The sequence below is a fragment of the Schistocerca nitens genome, chromosome 3 (genome assembly GCF_023898315.1).
Source record: "Schistocerca nitens isolate TAMUIC-IGC-003100 chromosome 3, iqSchNite1.1, whole genome shotgun sequence".
Lineage (NCBI taxonomy): Eukaryota > Metazoa > Arthropoda > Insecta > Orthoptera > Acrididae > Schistocerca > Schistocerca nitens.
The window spans coordinates 207,340,408-207,363,729 of NC_064616.1; the positions used below are offsets into that span (position 1 = coordinate 207,340,408).

The 23,322-nt window shown below is 41.6% G+C and overlaps 1 protein-coding gene across 1 annotated transcript in view; it reads right to left on the reverse strand.

Annotated features, from left to right (window-relative positions):
* Positions 1 to 23,322, reverse strand: part of LOC126248158 (protein sarah) — a 47,522-nt gene that overhangs the window by 17,862 nt on the left and 6,338 nt on the right. Inside the window, exons 3-4 of the mRNA XM_049948903.1 lie at positions 20,597 to 20,770; positions 1,851 to 2,019 (exon numbers count right to left, since the gene is read on the reverse strand). Coding sequence (XP_049804860.1) covers positions 1,851 to 2,019; positions 20,597 to 20,770 — 343 coding nt within the window. The remainder of the gene's footprint in view (positions 1 to 1,850; positions 2,020 to 20,596; positions 20,771 to 23,322) is intronic.

The following is a 23,322-nucleotide window of genomic DNA, read 5'->3' on the forward strand; positions in this document are numbered from 1 at the left end:
AGTTCGGTGACATAATTTTCAGGACAATATATTTGCCTTCTACACAGAGTAATGGTCGGATAAGTGTTTAAGGACTACAATCAACTGATCTTAATTATCACAACATTTCAGTAAAAAACAGTTGCCAAACTTTGGCAATGTTCCTTTGTTTTTCATACATCCCTAATGGAACTTTTATGTTCAACTTTGTACCACCAGTGATACACCAGCTTCATTTGTTATGTATTAATTGCATCTTGACCAACTTAATCCACAGAAATATATTAATCAGTTTTAAACGATGAAAATAAAAATCAATCTATTCAGTAAATAATTAAATGAGTATGAATAAAGCTTATTTTAACTTTGCTGTACCCCCAGGGCTAGAAATACCTTCCAGGGGTATGCATACCCCACTAGAACACCATTGCTTTAGTTCAACCAATGAAAGAACTACAACTGGTTTCACTTAGAACAATGAATGAATATCTCAGTCAACTAAAACACTAAAGAGTGTTTTCATTTGAAAGAATAAATACATTGTTCAACCAGCAGAAAAATTACAGACCAATTTCATTTGAAAAGAAAGAATAATTCAATCAATGTGCAAAACTGCAATGAACTGTATCAATTGTTTTCATTTGGCTGATCCCATCACTAGATGACAGTTTCATCTGATTCGTAGTCCAGTGTCTATGTTAGGTCGAAAGGTGACAATTTCATTGAGTTTATGAAGCCAATTAAAATGACTTCATAAGAAACTATCAAACTATCTCGGACAGCATGGCTTATATTCTTCTGTCTATAATATGTGAGGACCAATGTATGCATATGCCGCACACCCTGTGCTGTGAGTGGCCGATAGATGCCACACTGGTTTATGTGTTTGTAAAACTAAACTGTTGTATTTGGTGGTTTTGACTTCTATACTCATGTAAAAGGAAAATATGCAGTTTAATTAATGTACCATATTAAAGGGCTCTCAAAATTGCATAATTTTTGGTACAATTTGTTGTGCTAAAGGTGGGAAATGTGTCTTTGGTGACAAACTCTTACTGGAATGGAATACATTGGAAGCAGGGCTATTTTCATTTGATGTCATGTATAGAGTCATGTTCTTCACACAGGAAATGAACTCTCACTCTAATATCATACAAGAAAAACTTGAGAAAAAATGTCAAAATGCAATTTTAAAATTCACTAACTATCTGCCACCGAAATTATTACGTCTTCAGATTTACAACATTTTTACATGTGAATGGGAACATGCCAAAGTTTGCAACATTTCACAAAAACTGCCTATTTTATATTGTGTCAGTAAAAACTGCTGATTTCCCATTATTTTTTGTGCTATCCTTTACATGAAATTTTCAAGTCCCTACCAACTGAGCATGGTGTAACACTGATTTTTGTGCAGTTAGAAAAAAGTGAGGGGTCGGACTTAACCTCACATCTATGGAACAATCACTTATTGCCAGTACACTCTTTTGCACACACTCTTTGAATTTAGAGTCTTTAACCATTTCTGTTGAGTGCTGCAATTTTCAGAAACACTGAAGTACATGCTGACCACTCAACTTTGGCAACACAGTAAAGAAGGATGAGACTGGTCTACTACAGTTCCAGAGAAACCATTAATAAGACAATGAAACAGTCAATGTTGACTGTAATGACAAGAACAAAACAAAAATTTAATCTATTTTGTATATAAATCATCTAAAAGACAGAACTAAAGTGGAAAACATCATATTTGAATAGAGGATGGCTAACATAACAAATCTAGGACACAATTACTTAATGCAGTTAAGTGTATAAGCATGTAGCACAATGTGCAACAGTTAATACCAATTATCTTACTAGAAGGTACATACCTGGAGTGAGATTAGCTATCGCAGCGAGCAGATCATAGTTAACAAGTGGTTCACCCTCATCCCTTGGAACCCATCCAACAGGTGGAGATGCAGGAGGAGATATGAGAAACTGCTTTACAGGAGCTGGTGGTTGTAAGTGCTGATCTTCAAAGCCAATGGGTGAAACAGGCTGAAAAATGTATGCAAAATACTAAACCAGGCAACATACAAGTACAAAAACATTTTAACACACACTTATCAGTTAGAAATGCAACCACCTAATCTATGTAAAGAATAGTCTCTCTGAAAATATATTCTAAATCAAAATTGTATATAAAATGTTTCTGGTAACTTGAAGGAATATGCAAGCTCCTTGCATTTTTTGGAGCTTAAAATTTTAATTCATTTCAGTTTTATCACACAAGCTTGATAGGAGTATTAAGGGGAAGGGGCAAGAGTTGGAGGCATGCTGTTTACCTATACAGAACCCAGTTTGCCATATGTGGATCCACTTTGGTCATTTACTTTTTGGGACTGTGTTGTTTGAAACTAAGAACCAAGCCAAATTGTGATCACTAGAATGAACACTTGTGAGCACTTTCCACTGAGCCATACAAGCATGGGCTGAAAGGTGGCACGAGAGCTCACCACCGAGGACAATTGTGCTGCAATGATAAAATCTATTATTTGTATGTGTTCACAATACAGCTATCTTCTCATAGTTAGAGCTCTCCATCATTCAACTCTTGAGGCAACAACTGGTGGAGCTACACAGTACATCTAGTGCACCTAAGTCTCTACTGACAGAAATGGATGAGGGAGTTGGCTGAGCAACCCACCAACACTGAAGGTTCAGTAACTAGAGTTACATACCATAACGCAGGGAAGATAAGAGCAAATGTTTTAATTATTGCACTTACAAAAATAGCAATGTGTGTCGACTAAAGTGCAGCCATAGCTTCCTTTGCACTTTTACAAGTTATGTATTCCTTTCTATTGAGACTGCAGCTCTATAACACAGCTGTGTATGGTGATTTCAAAGGAGCCTCTTATGGGGTACAAATTGGTCATTGATTTTTTTGTGTGCTAGAAGCTTCAGTTTATCCATATATGTCTGAAACTCATTACTATTCCACTTTATTGGGAACTATTTAATGCTGGGGTTACCTTTTGTACTCACTTTTCATTGCCAAATTTGATGAGAAACCTAGTACAGTAACAAGCTAGTAGAACAAGTGTGCTCAAAGTTCCAGTCAGTGAACAAACCAAAGTCATTGGCGAATGAAGTTAAAAGTGTCCTCGTCTCTACAGTTCTGAGTTCTAGTCTTTGCGACATAGTGTGTCTTTCCTACAAACTCCTTCCTCCGAAGAATGTATCTAGTCAGTTTCTGTTATTGAAGGACTACTAACAGTTACTATTACATTTATTTCTGACATAATATTTTCACATTTCGGTGCATCAATTGCAGAAGTTAGGTGAGTTAGATGCAGTAACAGATGACTTACTTTCTGGAAAAAACCAGAGAACTCTAAGAGTTAAGCAGGACATGTCTAGGTTAGCCTTATACAACTAGACTGTGTCAGGAGCTGCAAAGGGTACCCAATGTCAACCATTTTGCCTCAACAGGCATTCAATTTGTCTGTTCACAACTCAACTTGACATTTGGGTTACATTTATAGAGGTTCATGTTACCTCGTAATTTGGGCCATTAAACTGAATTTGTCACTGTCTGAGATACATCACATTCTGGCATCAAACTCTGCCGTTATTGCTGAAGTGTGACCAAAGCTTACTGTAAAAGAGGATTGACCGGCCCCCAGATTGGGAACTCCCGAAGTCCCATACCCAAACCTAGCCGTGGCTGGTTAAGTTCCCTGAGGTACTCGCATTTGGCACAACTCTGAGAACGTTTAACTTAGAAATGCTATGAATGCGGTGAGTATTAAAACCAAATACTAAGTCCCCTTACAAGTGTTGTGAATATTTGTTTAATATCTAAAATGCCAGTATGTGTGAGCTATCTTATCATCTTCTACGAAAATGTTGCAACTTCGCCTACCACCAAGTACGAGACCTCTGACAAGTGCTGAGACGATTATATTCAACTGGTATCTAGAAGGAACGAACCTACACGTTACATGGTAGTACCCTATTGTGAAACAGATTAAAATTGCCTTCACTCCCCTTGGTGGCTGAAGAAAGTTGCACCACTGTCAGGAAATGCTCATAGAAGGATTTTCCAGTTCAGTTACATGAAAGTTAGCAGCTGCTTAGATTTTTGTAAGCAGCTGGCTCATCACTATAAATATCTATGTTTGCAGTTATATTTTATACATGATTACACTAGTCCAATGGACTTAGTCTTGCACTGAAGATAATCACTCTGTGATTGAAATTGATATGCAATAACAAAAAAAGTTTTTATACAACCAATGCTAAAGTTTCCCTTGTTTCCCATACTTGCTGTGTGGTCATGGTGCACAAACTCCCTAATAGAATCCAATCTAAAAAATAAAAAAATAAAAAATGTGTTCCTGACCAGGACTCTGCTACTTATCACTAGCAGTTGCCTTAACCGTGAGACTATCAGAGTACCACTCAAGCCCTGACCCAAACTTTCACTGTCACATATGTTCTGTAATAGATTGGTATGCTGAAAAAAATTAGTAATTCGTTGTCGAAACACACTGTTACAAATAATAATACTGTAAGAAATTGATATGGAGTTGACTGTAAAGTTGGCACAGAAAAGCTTTAAGAGATACAGAAATACTTGCAATTGCATATATTTACAGACAATCTTAGAAGGAAGGCTTTGCAGTAAGTCTACAAATCAAGTAACTTACATATAAAATACACTCCTGGAAATGGAAAAAAGAACACATTGACACCGGTGTGTCAGACCCACCATACTTGCTCCGGACACTGCGAGAGGGCTGTACAAGCAATGATCACACGCACGGCACAGCGGACACACCAGGAACCGCGGTGTTGGCCGTAGAATGGCGCTAGCTGCGCAGCATTTGTGCACCGCCGCCGTCAGTGTCAGCCAGTTTGCTGTGGCATACGGAGCTCCATCGCAGTCTTTAACACTGGTAGCATGCCGCGACAGCGTGGACGTGAACCGTATGTGCAGTTGACGGACTTTGAGCGAGGGTGTATAGTGGGCATGCGGGAGGCCAGGTGGACATACCGCCGAATTGCTCAACACGTGGGGCGTGAGGTCTCCACAGTACATCGATGTTGTCGCCAGTGGTCGGCGGAAGGTGCACGTGCCCGTCGACCTGGGACCGGACCGCAGCGACGCACGGATGCACGCCAAGACCGTAGGATCCTACGCAGTGCCGTAGGGGACCGCACCGCCACTTCCCAGCAAATTAGGGACACTGTTGCTCCTGGGGTATCGGCGAGGACCATTCGCAACCGTCTCCATGAAGCTGGGCTACGGTCCCGCACACCGTTAGGCCATCTTCCGCTCACGCCCCAACATCGTGCAGCCCGCCTCCAGTGGTGTCGCGACAGGCGTGAATGGAGGGACGAATGGAGACGTGTCGTCTTCAGCGATGAGAGTCGCTTCTGCCTTGGTGCCAATGATGGTCGTATGCGTGTTTGGCGCCGTGCAGGTGAGCGCCACAATCAGGACTGCATACGACCGAGGCACACAGGGCCAACACCCGGCATCATGGTGTGGGGAGCGATCTCCTACACTGGCCGTACACCACTGGTGATCGTCGAGGGGACACTGAATAGTGCACGGTACATCCAAACCGTCATCGAACCCATCGTTCTACCATTCCTAGACCGGCAAGGGAACTTGCTGTTCCAACAGGACAATGCACGTCCGCATGTATCCCGTGCCACCCAACGTGCTCTACAAGGTGTAAGTCAACTACCCTGGCCAGCAAGATCTCCGGATCTGTCCCCCATTGAGCATGTTTGGGACTGGATGAAGCGTCGTCTCACGCGGTCTGCACGTCCAGCACGAACGCTGGTCCAACTGAGGCGCCAGGTGGAAATGGCATGGCAAGCCGTTCCACAGGACTACATCCAGCATCTCTACGATCGTCTCCATGGGAGAATAGCAGCCTGCATTGCTGCGAAAGGTGGATATACACTGTACTAGTGCCGACATTGTGCATGCTCTGTTTCCTGTGTCTATGTGCCTGTGGTTCTGTCAGTGTGATCATGTGATGTATCTGACCCCAGGAATGTGTCAATAAAGTTTCCCCTTCCTGGGACAATGAATTCACGGTGTTCTTATTTCAATTTCCAGGAGTGTATTTCTACAATGCTTCATGATCTTCTTTGACAGTTCTTTTCCTTTGTACTATCACAAGCTGAACTACTGTACTAATAAAAAACTTGTTTGGAAAACTAATGGCATTAAATATAACACATATGAAGAAACAAGAACTGTTTCATAATGAGGAAGACAGTTACAGACTGCTGGTAGAAATATTTTTTACTTTTGTTATTTTCACATTGTGGCCAGTGGTATCATATTTTGAAGTAACTTTGCATTAATGAAGAAATAAGCAGTTGTAGACAGCGCTCCTGAACATGTTAATTGGGATTGGCTTTGGTTTAGGCTGCTGCAACATACAACTTCACAGACAACCTGCAATTTCAAACTTAGAACTGAGCCCATTAGTCATCTGACAGAGTTCTTCTCCATTGCCTTTATGAGTTTTAGACTGTTTCCTGAATCAGAATGGTCTCTACACATTTGACTTGAAAAATTTGTCCAAGCCTGCACCTCAAGACTGAGATTTTCTGTATTCCATGTTTCTTGCTTTCCTCTGAATATGCTGAGTTTATTAAATAAGTTAAATCCTTTGGTCAAGCAGAATTCTTTCTGCTTTTTACACATACATAACACAATCTTTGCCCAATTAATGAGTAAGTCTTATGTGGTGGCCACTCAACTACAATTCACTCAGCAGAAGGAGCCAGCAGCATACCCATTACAGTGTGAATTGCTTAGCTACAGACTGTAGCCAATGCAAATGTGTGTGTTCCAATGAGGAATGTCAATGCAACTGACCTGCACTTGAAGGCAACACAGACATTGTGACTTTCCTCATGAATGAGTAGCGAACACAAGAGCTCATTAAAAAGTCAAGATCTCTCACAATGCACTGTGGCTGGTGCCACAGGCTTACACAGTTCTCTACGAGTTTTTTAGCATTCTGGTTAATCCACTTTGCCCTCCACCTGCCTTTTCCCCATCACCTCAGCAACGAATTCTGCTGCAATGACAGCAATCTTTCCCTAACTGCTTTCTGACATCGGCTATTTGTGAGTGATCACACCAAAACATAATGCAGGTATTACCACAAAACATGCCACCTGCTTAGCACATGTCACAATAGCACTACCCAACACTGTTTCCTCCACTGGCACAACAACGGTAAGCACCACTGCAACTATGTAGATCCCATAAATTGACAAGTTGAATAGATCAGTTATTTATGTGCATATGAACTTCTTTCTTATCCTGTTTCTAGTGGTCACAGGTGTGTCAGCCTCCTTAATAAATTAGACATTCTACACTGTCCAGTCACATTAATGTGAAAACCCATCAAAAGCCTGACTAACCATCTTTTGCAGTATGGACTGCTGTGAGATATGCAGGAACAGAGTCAGTGAGGTTCTGGAAGGTACCGACAGGGATGTGAAGCCATGCTGACACCGGTGCTGTGTCCAGTTGCGCTAGATTTCTTGGGTGAAGATCTGTGGCTCGAACAGCCTGAGCAAGGCGGTCCCACAGATTATCAATCAAATTTAAGTCTAGAGAGTTTAGTGGAGACGTGTACAGTAATCTCACCCTGGCTTCAAACTAAAAACATACATTGTGAGCTGTGTGAGACACTGCATTACCCTGCTGATAGATGCCATTGTGCCAAGGAAAAACAAAATGCCTGAATGGGTGGATATGGCCCACAAGGATAAAGGCATACTTGTGTCGATCCATTGTGCCTCGCAGAATGGAGAGATCACCAAGGGAATGCTACAAAAACGTTACACAGACCATAACGCTCTCTCCTCCAGCCTGGATCCTTCTGATGATTGTTGCAGGATGTATGCTTTCAGTCCAATGGACCATAAAACGTGATTCATCTGAAAAGGTCACCTGCTGCCACTCCGTGACTCTCCAGTTGTGGTACTGGCATGCAAATTTCACCCTTTGTCACTGTGAACAGCAGTCAGCGTGGGTGCATGAACCAGGTGCCTGCTGCTGACGCCTATAAGCAACACCGTATGCTGAACAGTCGATGGCCCCTCGGTTCGTCTGGGCAGTCAGTCACTCAACAGTGGCATGTCTATTCACCCACACACATCTCTGCAGCTATTGTTCACCATTGTCAACTGTGGCCTGTGGCCCACCACAGCCCCATTGGTGCCACTTTCGGACAGCGCCATTTTTCCATGAACAGTATACTTTAACTGTGGCAGCCTGCGAACAGTTCACAAACTTAGCCATTTCGGAAAATGCTTCCACCCTCAGACAAAGCCAATGATGATGTCGTTTTGGATGTCAGATAAAACTGCTCTGTTTCTGCAATATGACAACAACTGCAGTATTTTTTGGTCTCTCTCCACTGCCAGTGATGCACCCTGCTGTCAGTCTACATCTACATTTATACTCCACAAGCCACCCAACGGTGTGTGGCGGAGGGCACCTTACGTGCCACTGTCATTACCTCCCTTTTCTGTTCCAGTCGTGTATGGTTCGCGGGAAGAACAAGTGTCAGAAAGCCTCCGTGCGCGCTCGAATCTCTCTAATTTTACATTCGTGATCTCCTCGGGAGGTATAAATAGGGGGAAGCAATATATTTGATACCTCATCCAGAAACGCACCCTCTCGAAACCTGGCGAGTAAGCTACACCCCAATGCAGAGCGCCTCTCTTGCAGAGTCTGCCACTTGAGTTTGCTCAACATCTCCGTAACGCTATCACGGTTACCAAAATCTCCCCCGTCAACCCAATTTGGTACGGATCCCACACTGATGAGCAATACTCAAGTATAGGTCGAACGAGTGTTTTGTAAGCCACCTCCTTTGTTGATGGACTACATTTTCTAAGGACTCTCCCAATGAATCTCAACCTGGTACCCGCCTTACCAACAATTACTTTTATATGATCATTCCACTTCCAATCGTTCTGTATGCGTACTCCCAGATATTTTACAGAAGTAACTGCTACCAGTGTTTGTTCCGCTATCATATAATCATACAATAAAGGATCCTTCTTTCTGTGTATTCGCAATACATTACATTTGTTTATGTTAGGGGTCAGTTGCCACTCCCTGCACCAAGTGCCTATCTGCTGCAGATCTTCCTGCATTTCGCTACAATTTTCTAATGCTGCAACTTCTCTGTATACTACAGCATCATCCGCGAAAGCCGCATGGAACTTCCGACACTATCTACTAGGTCATTTATATATATTGTGAAAAGCAATGGTCCCATAACACTCCCCTGTGGCACGCCAGAGGTTACTTTAACATCTCTAGACGTCTCTCCATTGATAACAACATGCTGTGTTCTGTTTGCTAAAAACTGTTCAATCCAGCCACACTGCTGGTCTGATATTCCGTAGGCTCTTCCTTTGTTTATCAGGCGACAGTGCGGAACTGTATCGAACGCCTTCCGGAAGTCAATGAAAATATCATCTACCTGGGAGCCTGTATCTAATATTTTCTGGGTCTCATGAACAAATAAAGCGAGTTGGGTCTCACACGATCACTGTTTCCGGAATCCATGTTGATTCCTAGAGAGTAGATTCTGGGTTTCCAAAAACGACATGATACGTGAGCAAAAAACATGTTCTAAAACTCTACAACAGATTGACGTCAGAGATACAGGTCTATAGTTTTTCGCATCTGCTCGATGACCCTTCTTGAAGACTGGGACTACCTGTGCTCTTTTCCAATCATTTAGACATTGTTAATTTGGAAGTTCTTTGGTATTTGATTTTGGAATGGATTGTGCTCAATTCATGGACAACTTGGGGTACACAGCTGTTAGAAGGGGGGGAGTCAGTGGTTATTGCATTAATGTTTAACATAGGTGGTGGTCACATTAATGTGACTGGACCGTGTATATTTGCTGTGGGTTTACAGTGCTTAAACCAGTGCAAGTGAAGTTACAGAGTGCAGAAAATTCCAAAAAAGGGGGCACATAATGGAAATGTCATATGAAGAGGTTGCACATGTACTATCATCTCATGTCCAATATCAGAACTGATTTTATTGTATTTACGGCTTGCCACTTCTCAATACGTGAACAGGTTATTTTTTTATCCCACTTGTGCTCCTGAGGACTGCGCCAGTTGCCACCAGTGTCTAACATATGGTGACTCACCTGCTGCCATCACCATCATTGCCTCACAATTGCTGGACTTGCTCTGCATCACACCACAGGCTATCCTTGATCCCTTTGATCTTCAACTCATTTCTTGAAATGGAATGCAACTTGGGTCTACCACTACTACCATATCTCTCAACATATTCCCAACTAAGGCCATCCTGCTGCATCACCATCTCCCACACCTCTGCTGCAGGACATTAATGTGCAGTACAAGTCAGCACTTACACCAGGTAAAATGTACATAGCCAACCAGGCTGCTACATTATATCCTCCAACTCCAAACAGCACTACACCCCAGCTGCAGCATTTCCACCTGTAACTGTCATTTGGGGGTGAATGTTACATCTCTGATAGACTCTGAAGAAGAAACATCAATTGGTACCCTGGAGATGCCGCTTGCCTGCAAATTACAGTCAATGCTGTGACAGCAATGTACCACACAGCAGATATGGAACTGATGGACTAGATGTTGTGAACGTGTAGCACAGTTCCATGTAAGAACGCGCTGCAGCAACAAAGAATGGCCTCACTCAGGTACTTGCTATTATGTCAAAAACCTTCCAGAGTCTGTGCTCCTCACGACATTGTTAATTTGGAAGTTCTTTGGTATTTGATTTTGGAATGGATTGTGCTCAATTCATGGACAACCAGAGTTCCAGACTTGGACCGAAGTGCCTTAGCTATTGAAGAAAGTTTCTTTCCATTTACGACGACTTATGTAGCTCATTACTGTTTCCTGGACCAGAAACTTTTTTCTGTGTTTGCAGTAAGCACAACAAATTCGAATGAGATGTCATTTCAACATAAGACATTCCCCTGATGAACATAAGCCAAATGTACAAACTACTTCCCAATATCAAAATTAACCATCACAAGGCACAGGTGGTCAAGAAAATTTGGACCTGACACAGTAAGATAACACTACAATGACTTCTAAGAATTCTTATTCAAGCACAACTACTGACAGTGACCTCAGGCAATATGCATAATTGGCAGCAATGTACTATTGCTGTATCCAGATGATACTTACGTTCCAAGTAGGAGAGAGTCTTAAAAGAAATTTTTGATAGCTGGTTCATCAGTCGTACTATTTACCACATTATAATGGCGCACATGTTCTAAACGATGAAAATTTTGAACAGATATACTGAGCACTTCTCTTAATAAAACTGATATAGCATCACACAATGCTCCTTACTAAACTCGAGTCGCAGATCCAAAGAGTGGTGGTGTGAGCATTACTCACAAGGGAACCTCCCCATCGCACCCCCCTCAGATTTAGTTATAAGTTGGCACAGTGGATAGGCCTTGAAAACCTGAACACAGATCAATCAAGAAAACAGGAAGAAGTTGTGTGGAACTATGACAAAAATAAGCAAAATATACAAACTGAGTAGTCCATGTGCAAGATATGCAACTTCGAGGAGAATGTAACCTCAAGAGTTCCATGGTCCCGTGGTTAACGTGAGCACCTGCTGAATGATAGGTCACTGGTTCAAGTCTTCCCTCGAGTGAAAATTTTACTTTCTTCATTTTCGCAGAGTTATGATCTGTCCGTTCGTTCATTGACGTCTTTGTTCACTGTAATTAGTTTAGTGTCTGTGTTTTGCGACGGCACCAAAAAATTGTGCGATTAGTAGACGAAAGGATGTGCCTCTCCAATGGGATTATCACATCCACAAGAAAACCTAAATCGGGCAAGGTAGAAGAATCTTTTTACCCATTTGCCAAGTGTACAAGTTAGGTGGGTCGACAACATATTCCTGTCATGTAACGCACATGCCATCACCAGTGTCGTATAGAATATATCAGACATGTTTTCCTGTGGAGGAATCGCTTGACCTATAACCTTGAGATCAAATGTTTTTGGTTCCCATTGGAGAAGCACGTCCTTTCGTCTACTAATCGCGCGGTTTTGCGGTGCGGTCGCAAAACACAGACACTAAACTTATTATAGTGAACAGAGATGTCAATGAATTAACGGACAGATCATAACTTTGCGAAAATAAAGAAAGAAAAATTTTCACTCGAGGGAAGACTTGAACCAAGGACCTCTCGTTCCGCAGCTTCTAACGCTAACCACAGGACCACGGCGCTCGTGAGCTCATATGATCCTTGAGTTGCTTATGTTGTACATGGACTATTCAGTTTGTACATTTTGCTTATTTTTTTCATAGTTCCATACAACTTCTTCCTGTTATCTCGATTGATCTGTGTTCAGGTTTTCAAGGCCTATCCACTGTGCCAACTTATAACTAAATCTGAGGGGGGTGCGATTGGGAGGTTCCCTTGTCAGCCAGAAGAAAGACATTGTAAGAACAGAAACATAATGTACTTCATATATTCAGCTCTGGTTAATATTCCTTCAACAAACATTACAACTTTACAATAATTGTTTCACTATGAAGCCTGGAGTTGGTTCCACATACTGATACTCGATGCACTTCAGTAGTTGCTGCTCTCCTGTTCAACACAGCACTTGCAAACCAGAACACACACAGTGAAACAAGTTACTCAGCAGTAATATGTTATTCCAAAAGGAGATCTATCACTGCCCATCAAGGATCTTGCCCCATCTGGTAGACAATACACAAATTACACTGGAGCGAACTGGACAACATACAGAAAAGGAGGCTACTCACTCTGTAGCACAAGTCTATCGTGGAAATTTAAATGCAAAACTGCAGACACATATGACGGTAAAGTGTCATCCCAGAAGAAGAAGAAGAAGAAGAAGAAGAATGAGGCTGACAGGTAATACCTCACAGCCCAAGCATTGGGGTTACTGGATTTAAATGCTCCCTATTTTAAGGCCACAACTTTATTGTATTGTCACATGTATCTCTCTAATGAAATGTTCTCTTTTTTCCACCACATATTACCAATGAAGAGACTACTCTTAGTCCTTTAGCACAGTAATTGTGAATGACCACTCAAAATTTTATGGATTACCTGCAACATCTCCATCAGGAGCTCGAGACACTACTTCCACTGCCAAATGGAGCTGCGCGTTTGCACACTAAGACTGCCACTATCGGCCACTGAGGGGGTGTGACTGTCATGTGAAATACATAGGATGTACAAAAGAAGTACAAGAAACACCTCTCTCTTATCCCCCTCCTGGCCAGGATCACAGTGGGATGAAGGGGCAGGGGCCGCCACCACCACACAGAACAACTTTCATTAAATTCAATATAATGGGATAAATAAAAGACCCACTCACCAAGTGGCAGCAGGATAAAATAGATATAGAAGTTAAGGAAATGCGTAAGCTTTTGAAGCGAGTGGCTCCTTCTGGCAGAAGGGCTGAAGGAGAAGGAAGAGAGATGAACAAAAAAGAGCTATGGAAAAGTTGCTTAGAATCCCGAGTAAGGGGAGATGGACCAGACAGAACGAGAAGGAAAGGCAGATTGTTTGGGACTGCTGCCATAATATGGCGAGTAGATTTTTTTTTTACCTATTCACTTATAGTATATTGTAATAAAATTTTCCCCAGCAATTGGGTTTAGCATTAAATGTCCATTTCCAACAAATACACTAAAAAAAAGAGATTAAGGTTTAAAGTGCTGCCAGTGCCAATACTAAAGTTTGAAAGCGTGCTTACTCGAGATTTTCTAGTTTTACCTGTTACAACTGCTAGGTACAACATTCGACAATCACACCAATAGTCTGTCTCCACAAAATTAGTACCAAATTAACACAGTACAGTACAAATACTGAGAATTTTGAGTTGCAGGTTGTCATGAACGGAGTTTAATACTGTCTTCTTTTGCAATATGACATCAGCTCAAATGCAATCTACTTTAGCCAAACCTTGGGAAGACTATCCCATATATTAATGATCTTACAATGTTCCTAATATCTCTTATATGACTGCAGGTTTTGATGGCCAGTATTTGCATTATTGCTGATATTTGTGTTATGGGCATAAGGCCGTGCTTGAAGGCATAATTCTCAACCTAATGTTTCATCTCCCAATGCTGGAGACTTCATCAGAGGCTAACAACTCAAAGCAGTTACAGCCTGAAACAAGCTGAACTGTTTATATTTATCCATGTAATGGTTTGTTTGTGACATTATCAGCCTGCTGTCTAAGACCGTGAAGTTGCAATGGGATACGTTATGGAGCTTGTAGTGTGGAAAAGCTAGTGCTGTTTGTTTTATTTAGCACTAATACCCACAGCTTAGGTAATTTGTTTTTATTTTTAACTAAGGTCACAAGCACCCACGTCAGAACCTTGGAACACTAACATGACAAAGGAGTTCAAAATGACTACACATTAATAAGCCCAAGTGATAGGAGGAAGGAGAGCTACAAACAAGGACTTCCTCTTGGAGAAAGGCCCATAAAATACGCTGTTGAGGCAATGGAGGTGGTGGTACATTCCTATGGGACCAAACTGCTGAGGTCATCGGTCCCTAGGCTTACACACTACTTAATCTAACTTAAATTAACTTACACACACACACACACACACACACACACACACACACACACACACACACACACACACACACACACACACACACACACCCCCTGAGGGAGGACTCTAACCTCTGACAGGGGGAGCCGCGCGAACCGTAGCAAGGTGCCGCAGACAGCACAGCTACCCCGTGTGGTGAGACAACAGAGGTTCCAAACTAAAGATTAAATGTCTTTCATCATATTGCTACAATGGATAAAAAGTAGAACATCGGTGACAGCCCACACGTCATTTGCTAAACAGCCAATAACTTGGATGGTAAACATACATTAGATTGTAGATGGTTAGAAAAAGGGGATTTGGTCAGGAAATGGTGATGTGTCAGAGGTTGATGACAATGCACACAAAGTGGTGGGGTATCAACACTTACCAAACGGTGATGGCTAAAATGACAGGCCCAATACGCAACCTCTCGTGGACAGAGGGCCAAGAATAGGTAGACCAAGCCACTGGGAGAGATTTAATTCCCCAAAGCTCATTTCCATGAAGGGAAGACCAATGGTCATGCCAAAGTGACACCACCTACTGACAGACAGCAACATGGAGATCATCGGAAGGAACGAAGAACTAGTGGGCCAAGATAGGATGACTCCAGCCACGGTCACAGTGTCAGCAGCCTCACTTCCTGTCGGACTGACATGACCAGGAGCCCACATAAACATCACAGTGGCTCCCTCAAGAGTGAGCAAGTGGAATCTTTCTTGGATCCACTGCACTAATGGATGGACTGCGCATAGCACACAGAGGCTCCAAAGGGCACAGAGAAACGGAGCAGGTGACGCAATTGAAAAGCCTGAGTCGCCACGTGTACTGCTGGGTCTGATACAGGGCGAAGAGCTCTTCTGTAAATACTGAGTAGTGTTCCTGAAGCAGATACTGAAAATGGGTCAGTGCTAATGATGAAGGCACACCCGCCACCACGGTTAGCCCGAGAGCCATTAGTTTACACAGAGGTATTATCACTAAGTTTCCTGTTAAGGTCAAGAAACTTCCAGTGATAGGTCGAATCTGGAACAGTTTCTTTAGGACGTGAATTAAGTGCAAGGTGAACAAGGGCCGCCGCAAATAGCCAAAGTGGTGAAGGGTTCACACCTATCAGGAAAGTGACAGGTAGTGTCACGTTAAGGTGCCAGAGCAATAACCAAAAGTGAACTCCAAGAGGTAACAGAGTAGAGGGTATGTCCCATAATGGTGGTCAAAGGAGTCGTCGAGCAAGGAGGCACAGGATAGGTGTCCGGGCACGGCAGACAAATGGTAGGCGTATCTGCTAAGTAGAACATCACGCCAGTATGACAGCAGTAGATCGGCAGCGTCTGCACAGATACTCTCAACCAGGCTAGTGTAAAAGGTATCAGTGGCCAAACGGATTTCACGATGGTGGATTGTATTTAGACAGCACAAGATGGACAGACATGCAGATGCACAAGTGAAACACCCATAGTCTAGTTTCAAATGGACATGGGATCGGTACGAACTGAACCACCAGAAATTCATACAAATGCTTTTGTCAGTGGAAAAGCAAAAGCCACAGTCAATGCTCCATGAGTAAACACGACCAGACATCGCTGAAGAAGCTGCTCAAGGAGACAAGTCCACGGAGAACTGCAACAGACTGCAAAATTGTTGAGAAAAAGGGAGCCAGAGATGCCCAGCTTGAGACAGGCCACAATAGGGTTAATAGCTATAGCAAAGAGGACGTTGCTCAGGACAGAGCCCTGAGACATCCCGTTTTCCTGGATAAAGGTGTCTGACAAGGCAGAACCCACACGGACCTTGAAAACTCGGTCTTTTAAAAATTCCTGTAGTAAAGCCACCAGTTGGCCTTAGTGAGCTGCCATCTGCATGTGCACGTAGGTGGGGTACGAGTCAGCAAACGGATCACACATGGGCCGAATCAGAGAGAAAGGACCAGTCAAGATGACGAGCAAACTGGGCAGCACAGAACGGGAGGTCCAAACGGGAATATGTGTGCGTGGAGTCTGAAAGGAACATGGATGCTTCCATGTTAAGGCAGATGAAGTTGAGTTGATTGAGATGACCAGCTAAGAGGGCACCTCTTCGACACATTCTGGAACAGCCCCACAGGGGATCGTGTGCATTAAAGCCGCCGAGCACCAGAGAGAGGTGTGGGAGTTGACCAATAAGCTGGAGAAAGTCTGCCCCGGTGACTATCAATGACGAAGGGATGTAGATGTTATAAAGAGAAAATGTGTACTGAGGAAGGAAAATGCGGACTGCGACAGCTTTCAGCCGGGTGTTCAGTGAGATGGTTTGACTACGAACATCATCCTGGATGAGCAGCACGACACCCCCAAGAGACGGCATGCCATCCTCGGAGGGAAGGTCAAAGTGGACTGGAAAGAAATGTGAGAGGTCAAAGCTGTTGCACGGATGCGATTTTGTTTCCCGGAGGCAGAAAACAAGTGGGCACTGCGATTCCAAGAGCAGTCATAATTCCTTCTTGTTGGATCCAGTGCTGTGAACATTCCACTGGAGGAGTGGCATGACGGGGAAAGGGGAGGAGGAAAAATAGAAGGGTTGACACCTCAGTGGATGGTGAGTGCCAGCCTATGAAGACTCACTGCTACAAGGCATACAGAATGGAGGATCCTGTCCCATGACATCTACAAAGGCATCTGCAGTCTCTCTAGGTCACCCTGCGGATTCCAGGGCAGAAAAACGGTCGGTGGTATGCACTGGCAAAATGGAAATCGGCCAGGTGAGAGTATCACGTGGCAACACCGTCAAAGAGGCTCACTGAGTTGGCAATGGAAAATACCATTTGCCTTTGTTTGATTTCTTGGAGCCTTTGCAAATAGCAGAGGAAAACTCAGATATTTGTTACCTGGAAGGATGTAAAAAGTCTTCACAGGAGTATTCCTTCTCTCCTTTGTGGCCTGCTGGTTGTGTAGCAGGTGATTTCACTTGCAGAGGCAAAGATTTGGTGGCTTGTAGCACAGCTGGAGAAGGAGGAGACAGGGATGCTACCATGACACTTGGCAATTTTACAACCATGGTGCCGAATTTGAGGTCGCAAGCTGTGTCCTTTGTGGATTAAAGTGTAGCAAGAGCAGTACTAAGTGCCAGATGGTAAAACTCGGGGCTTTTTAACTAGCCAACAACTTGCGAGCGTCAGGGTAAGGCACTTTTTCCTTCATTCAGATCTCACCAATGGCCTGCTCATCGAGCTACGTGGGACATTCCCAGGATGAGACTGCATGGCTGCCATTGCAATTGATACAGCAGGGAGAAGCAGGCGGGCAATCGCCATTATGAGCATTCCAACCAAAAATAACACTTTTTCTGTGTTTTGGCAGGAAATTTGAGTGTGGTTGTAGTGTTGACAGTGGTAGCAGTGCATCAGTTTTGAAAGGTACAGTCGGGCCGTGGTGACTTCATAGCCTGCTTTGATCTTTGATGGAAGCACTATCCTGCCAAACACGAGGAAAAAAGTGCATGTGGGTGCTAAGGTTGAATAAACTTTTTTCATTACCTGATGGACTGCAGTGATGTCCTGATCAGAGAGGTAAGTTTGAATTTCTGCCTCAGTCAGACCATCGAGCAGCCTACTGTAAATAACACCATGCGAAGAATTCGGGATTCGATGGGCCTCAACACAAGCAGGATAATAATGGAGGAGTGGAGTTGCAAGCAGCTGTTGGGATTGAGAATCACAAATCATCTCCAAAAGCAAAGTGTCATTATGTAAATGAGAGTAGGATTTCACAGAGTCGGCATCAACACCTTTCTGAATTATAAACAGATTAACCATAGAAAAGGACTGACCTCCTCCATTACGTGATAACATGAGGAACCGAGTTGCAGCTGGGAGTGTCTTGGAATCTTTAGCCTCATTCCATTTACGTTTAGTAGACATAGACTGAGATAGTGAATCCTCCACAATTGCCAGTGCCTTTGATGGCTTGCTCATTCAAACTGGGTTCCCCTCAGAGGGGAGGCTCACCTGCCTTAGGTGATTGTTCATACCTCAGCACACACCTCCAAAACTTTTGACAACTGGAAATTTGGGAATGTGACAGCTCAGGCCATCACCCCTCCCTGGGCCTAGCCTGTACCAGGGGGTACATCCGAACCCTACCTGTCGACCTAGGGTTGGGGACTATGCATTACACAGTCACCTGTTACGTGGCAGACATGTGGGCCAGCCTTCAGGAGTGCACAGGGAGGAAGAAGGAAAAAAAGAGGAATTTCAAACAACAAAGTGGAGGAAATATAGGAGATGGGGAAAAAGTGTGGAGACTGTTCTGATGTCAGGCTATTGAAAATGCAGAACACATCCCCAAAAATATTCCAGAAACATTCCCTGAGGGAGGGGACAAAGAACAGCAGGAGGACAGACATACAGCATGGAACGGAAAAGATGATGCAAAGGATGTGGTCCAATGGTAGCCAAGCATGAACTCATCGACGAGGGGTGAGCCCCAGCCCTCAGCCCCCCCCCCCCCTCCCAAGGGGTGGATTGTCTAATTTCAATCCTCCTCCTGTCCTGTTGAAGTTGTGCTTTTGAATTTCTATGGTCTCTCCATACATCTTAGCATACTAACAATTAGATTTTGCTAAAACCACAGCATTAGAGAAACAAATTTGGTGGTTCCCTAGTCCCAATGTATAATCTGCTACTGCTGATTTATCTGTCTTGTCCAGGTAACAGCTGCTCACATTAATGCTTCCTTATGTAGTTCCTACGTACACATGCGTGTATGGTTGCATTTCGAACAAATGCTTTTGTGATCGATTTCTTCATTTCAAACTGATGTTTCTGCTGGTGAGTAAGTTCTTTTGTAATTTAAATGTAATTTTCATCAGCTGTGTACTGCTCATAATTTCTTTCTGGCTTCTACCATCCCTTGTGATCCTGCTTCACAAACAGGTAAATTCCTTTACCACTTCTAACTGCTCTCTTGCAACTCTCATTCTTAGAGGTTCATATTCTTCAGTGCTGCATACTATCACTTTAGTCTTGCTGTAATTTATTGTCGTACCATACCAGTTACACACAATCCTTTAATTGTGCTGGGGGCCTTTTCTAGACTGGATCGGTACAAACTAAAGAAATGTTATATAAAATAAGCTTCACTTTTCAGGTACTACTGGGCTTTCTGTTCTGTTGCACTGCAGTCAAAATCATTATTATTCTTTAGTTTCCAGCTTTCCAACAACAACCATTTACAACCTATAAAATATTAAATGACTTTTTGTTTCGAATCACTTGGTTTGAGGGGCAACCACAGCTGTGACGATACATTTCAAATGACGAAAACTGAAACAGATGTGACAAAATGATTTATTAATGATGACTTGTTTAATGATGTTATAGTCATACCTTCAGGTAACTGCTGACATAAGAACAGGTTTGTTACCTGAAGATGTGAATATAATGTCACATAACTAGTTGTAATTGGTAAGTCAGTTTGATACAGCTGTTGTGGTTTCAATCATCTGAAATGTTATTGTTTATCTATGACGTTTTGGAACTCATTCTTTCCTGTACACATCCACACAATAATAAACTAATCAATAAATGATTAGCTCAACATTTTGTGTGTGATGTACTTATTAAGAATAGCATTCCAAATGACTAACCTTATGAAAAGAATGTGTGTCACAGGTCAAAACATGTACGGTCAAACATGGTACCGAGTGTAATTAGTTGAATAGTCAGTTTAAAAGTTATGTTTGCAACATTCAAACGTAAATATAGTTGTGTTAACACAGTGTACTTACTGCAGAAACAGAAGAAAATTTTCATTCTATACACAACAGTAGTCAAGCATCTGTGGTCAAAATAGAATTACTAAACTGTTTTCTTCCCCCAGGAATAAAAAGTAACTTGAGGTACACACACACAGGACCACTCACTTTAAATGTACGACAGTGAAAGGTAGTTACCTGGGCAAAATAACAGTTTATGACAGTTTCTCCAAACTGTGTCTGGTGCAACTGTATTCTGGCCTTTGCAGCAGCTGCAGGACAGTTATAATTTACCCTCAGTCTTCGGAAGCTTCGAAAATACTGAAATGAAATTGGCTCCCCAAACTGACGGAAGAGGTTTTCTAATTCTTTCTGCAACAATGATGAAAAGGAAGGAACATCAGTCAACACTAGTTGATAATTTTTAATTCTGCACATAAACAAGTACTGTAGGCAACACTAAAATTACATTAAAATTTATTTAGAATTATTATTCTAGAAGTCAGTCCCTGACATAGCTCTTGCAGGCATCTAGTACAGAAATTTAAGCACATGATTTCGATCTACTAAACGAGCTTCAACTTTTATTAAAAGGAAGCTAATTAGCTACTCTACCAAAAGCCTGGAGAACAGCATACCATTTTGAGTGTATAGATTGGGAGTACTTGGAGTTGTGTGTCCTGAAGAGAAGTACTGGCCAGTAATTCTGTCTCTCTATGAACTGAATTTTCCCTTCACATGTTACAGATTAACGTAAAAAATGTTCTCGTGCTAATTACCTAGACATTTCATGTAGTTTACATGTAATTTTGGTACTATTATTTATGCACTGTTACTTATGAACAGAAGATTACAGATTAATACTAGAATATAAGTTTGCTCTCTTTCTCTACCAGTGCTTTCAAGAGACTTGGTCTTAGATGCAGTGATTCCAGTCTCCAAAAATCACATGGTGGTCTCTGGTATTTACTTCAACTGAGATGGGGAAGAAGGAAACTTGACAATAACTGAAAATATTCACATTTTGAGATAATGAGAAATGATGAGTCAAAAGTCTGTGAAAGTCCTTTCTTGGCACACCTAATTAAGCTTTTCACTCTGCTATTTTTCAATATATTGAATTAAAAAGATTGTGTGACTAAATGCATAAATCAAATTAATAATTTAAAATATCCATATGGAAATGAAACATGAGACAAAAAGTTGAAAAAATAACAGAAGATTAAAGTTTGCAAAGGAAAATGTTCCTCATTTTATTTGCATGTCACCAATTTAGTCATCTATTCTTCCTCTCTATTCAAGGTTTTTTTTTTTTTTTTTTGGGGGGGGGGGGGAGGGGGGTGAGAGACACCATTGAAGGACACCATTTTCATCTCTCAAAGTATATGCTGAAGTGTCGAAAACCAGAACTCTCCTAAGATATTGGTGCAATGATTAAGAATCAAACGCATCAAATAAATCTTGTTGGCCATTCCACAGAATTAAATTTCACAACCTAGCATTTCTCACTAAATTCAGAAATCTGTAAGAAATTTGTCAATTAAATGGGAAGAAAACTTATTCATGAAGTACTTCAGCCTTCCCACTGCTGCCTACAGGCCACCTATATGCTTCACAGTCTTTGGAAGTATTCATCCATGTTCTCACACATTTTATAATTTCAAAATTTCCATTATGTTGTCATATAAAAATACTTTCAATCATAAGCATGAAATGATAGTTTAGATATATGTGAAATAACGATGCAAATATTTACGGCAAATTTTCTATTGTGATATACTGACAACAGATTTTCTTTTGTTTTTTGTCTTGATAAAACTCTTACACAATATTGTTTTTTATGAAATCTTTAAGTCTCATTTTAAACAAAATTTATGAAACAAATATTCTTGACCTCCAAAGATCATATACCTGCTGAAAAAAAATATGGCTGAAATACAACTTTAATATTTCTAATAATAAAACAAAAATAATGGCATTCTGGGTAAAATATTTAAGCCTTCCCCGCAGCATTATCTATGTTATCATTCCAACTTAAATTGTTCATAATTGTAATTTCTACATATTTAGTCGAATTGATAGCCTCATTGTGTAATCAAAATTTAATGGATTTATTTTTGTGCCCATGTGGATGACCTCAAACTTCTCTTTATTGAGAACAATTGTCACTTTTTGCACCATTCAGATATAATGCCTAAGTCATTTTGCAAATTATGATAGCATCATTTGCACACAATCTAATTAATGACTCCAGAACAAATGTTTTTACGAATAGTTTACAAAGGATGACCTGGGATGAAATTTGTAATGAACCCAAGTGCTGCCATAAAATTCAATCAATTCCACAATAAATTCATACAATCAGAAAGGACATTAGAGAGACATGAAAAAACATGGATCACTATATGGATTAAAGTATCTTGTGCAACGAGAAGAGGGAAGAGGGCCGTACCATTGGCAAGAACAAGTAGAGATCCTGCAGTAGTTGCATACTACAAAAATTACTCAAAATTACTGAGAAAAGTTGCTAAAAATCAAAGAACATACAAATAGTGTCAGAAATCAGTAATTACAACAATCGACCTAAGGCTATATGTAACGTAGTGAAATGAGAGAGAGAACAACCAGTCACAGAACAAGATAATATCACTACTGAACTGAACAGTTCAAGAGAAAAATCACAGCAGTATGTTGATAAAGCAACTCTCATAAAATTCAACTACATAAACATATCACCAACGTTTTCTGAAATTAAGAAAATTATGTATTCTCTCAAAAATAAAAGCTCATCTGGGTTTGATGATGTTTCCAATAGAATATTATTAATTTGTTCCCAAATAATAAGCCCTGTCTCATCTGAAATATGTAACGCATCACAAACACAAGGAAATTTTTCCCTGGCGGTTTGAAATACAGCATTGTTA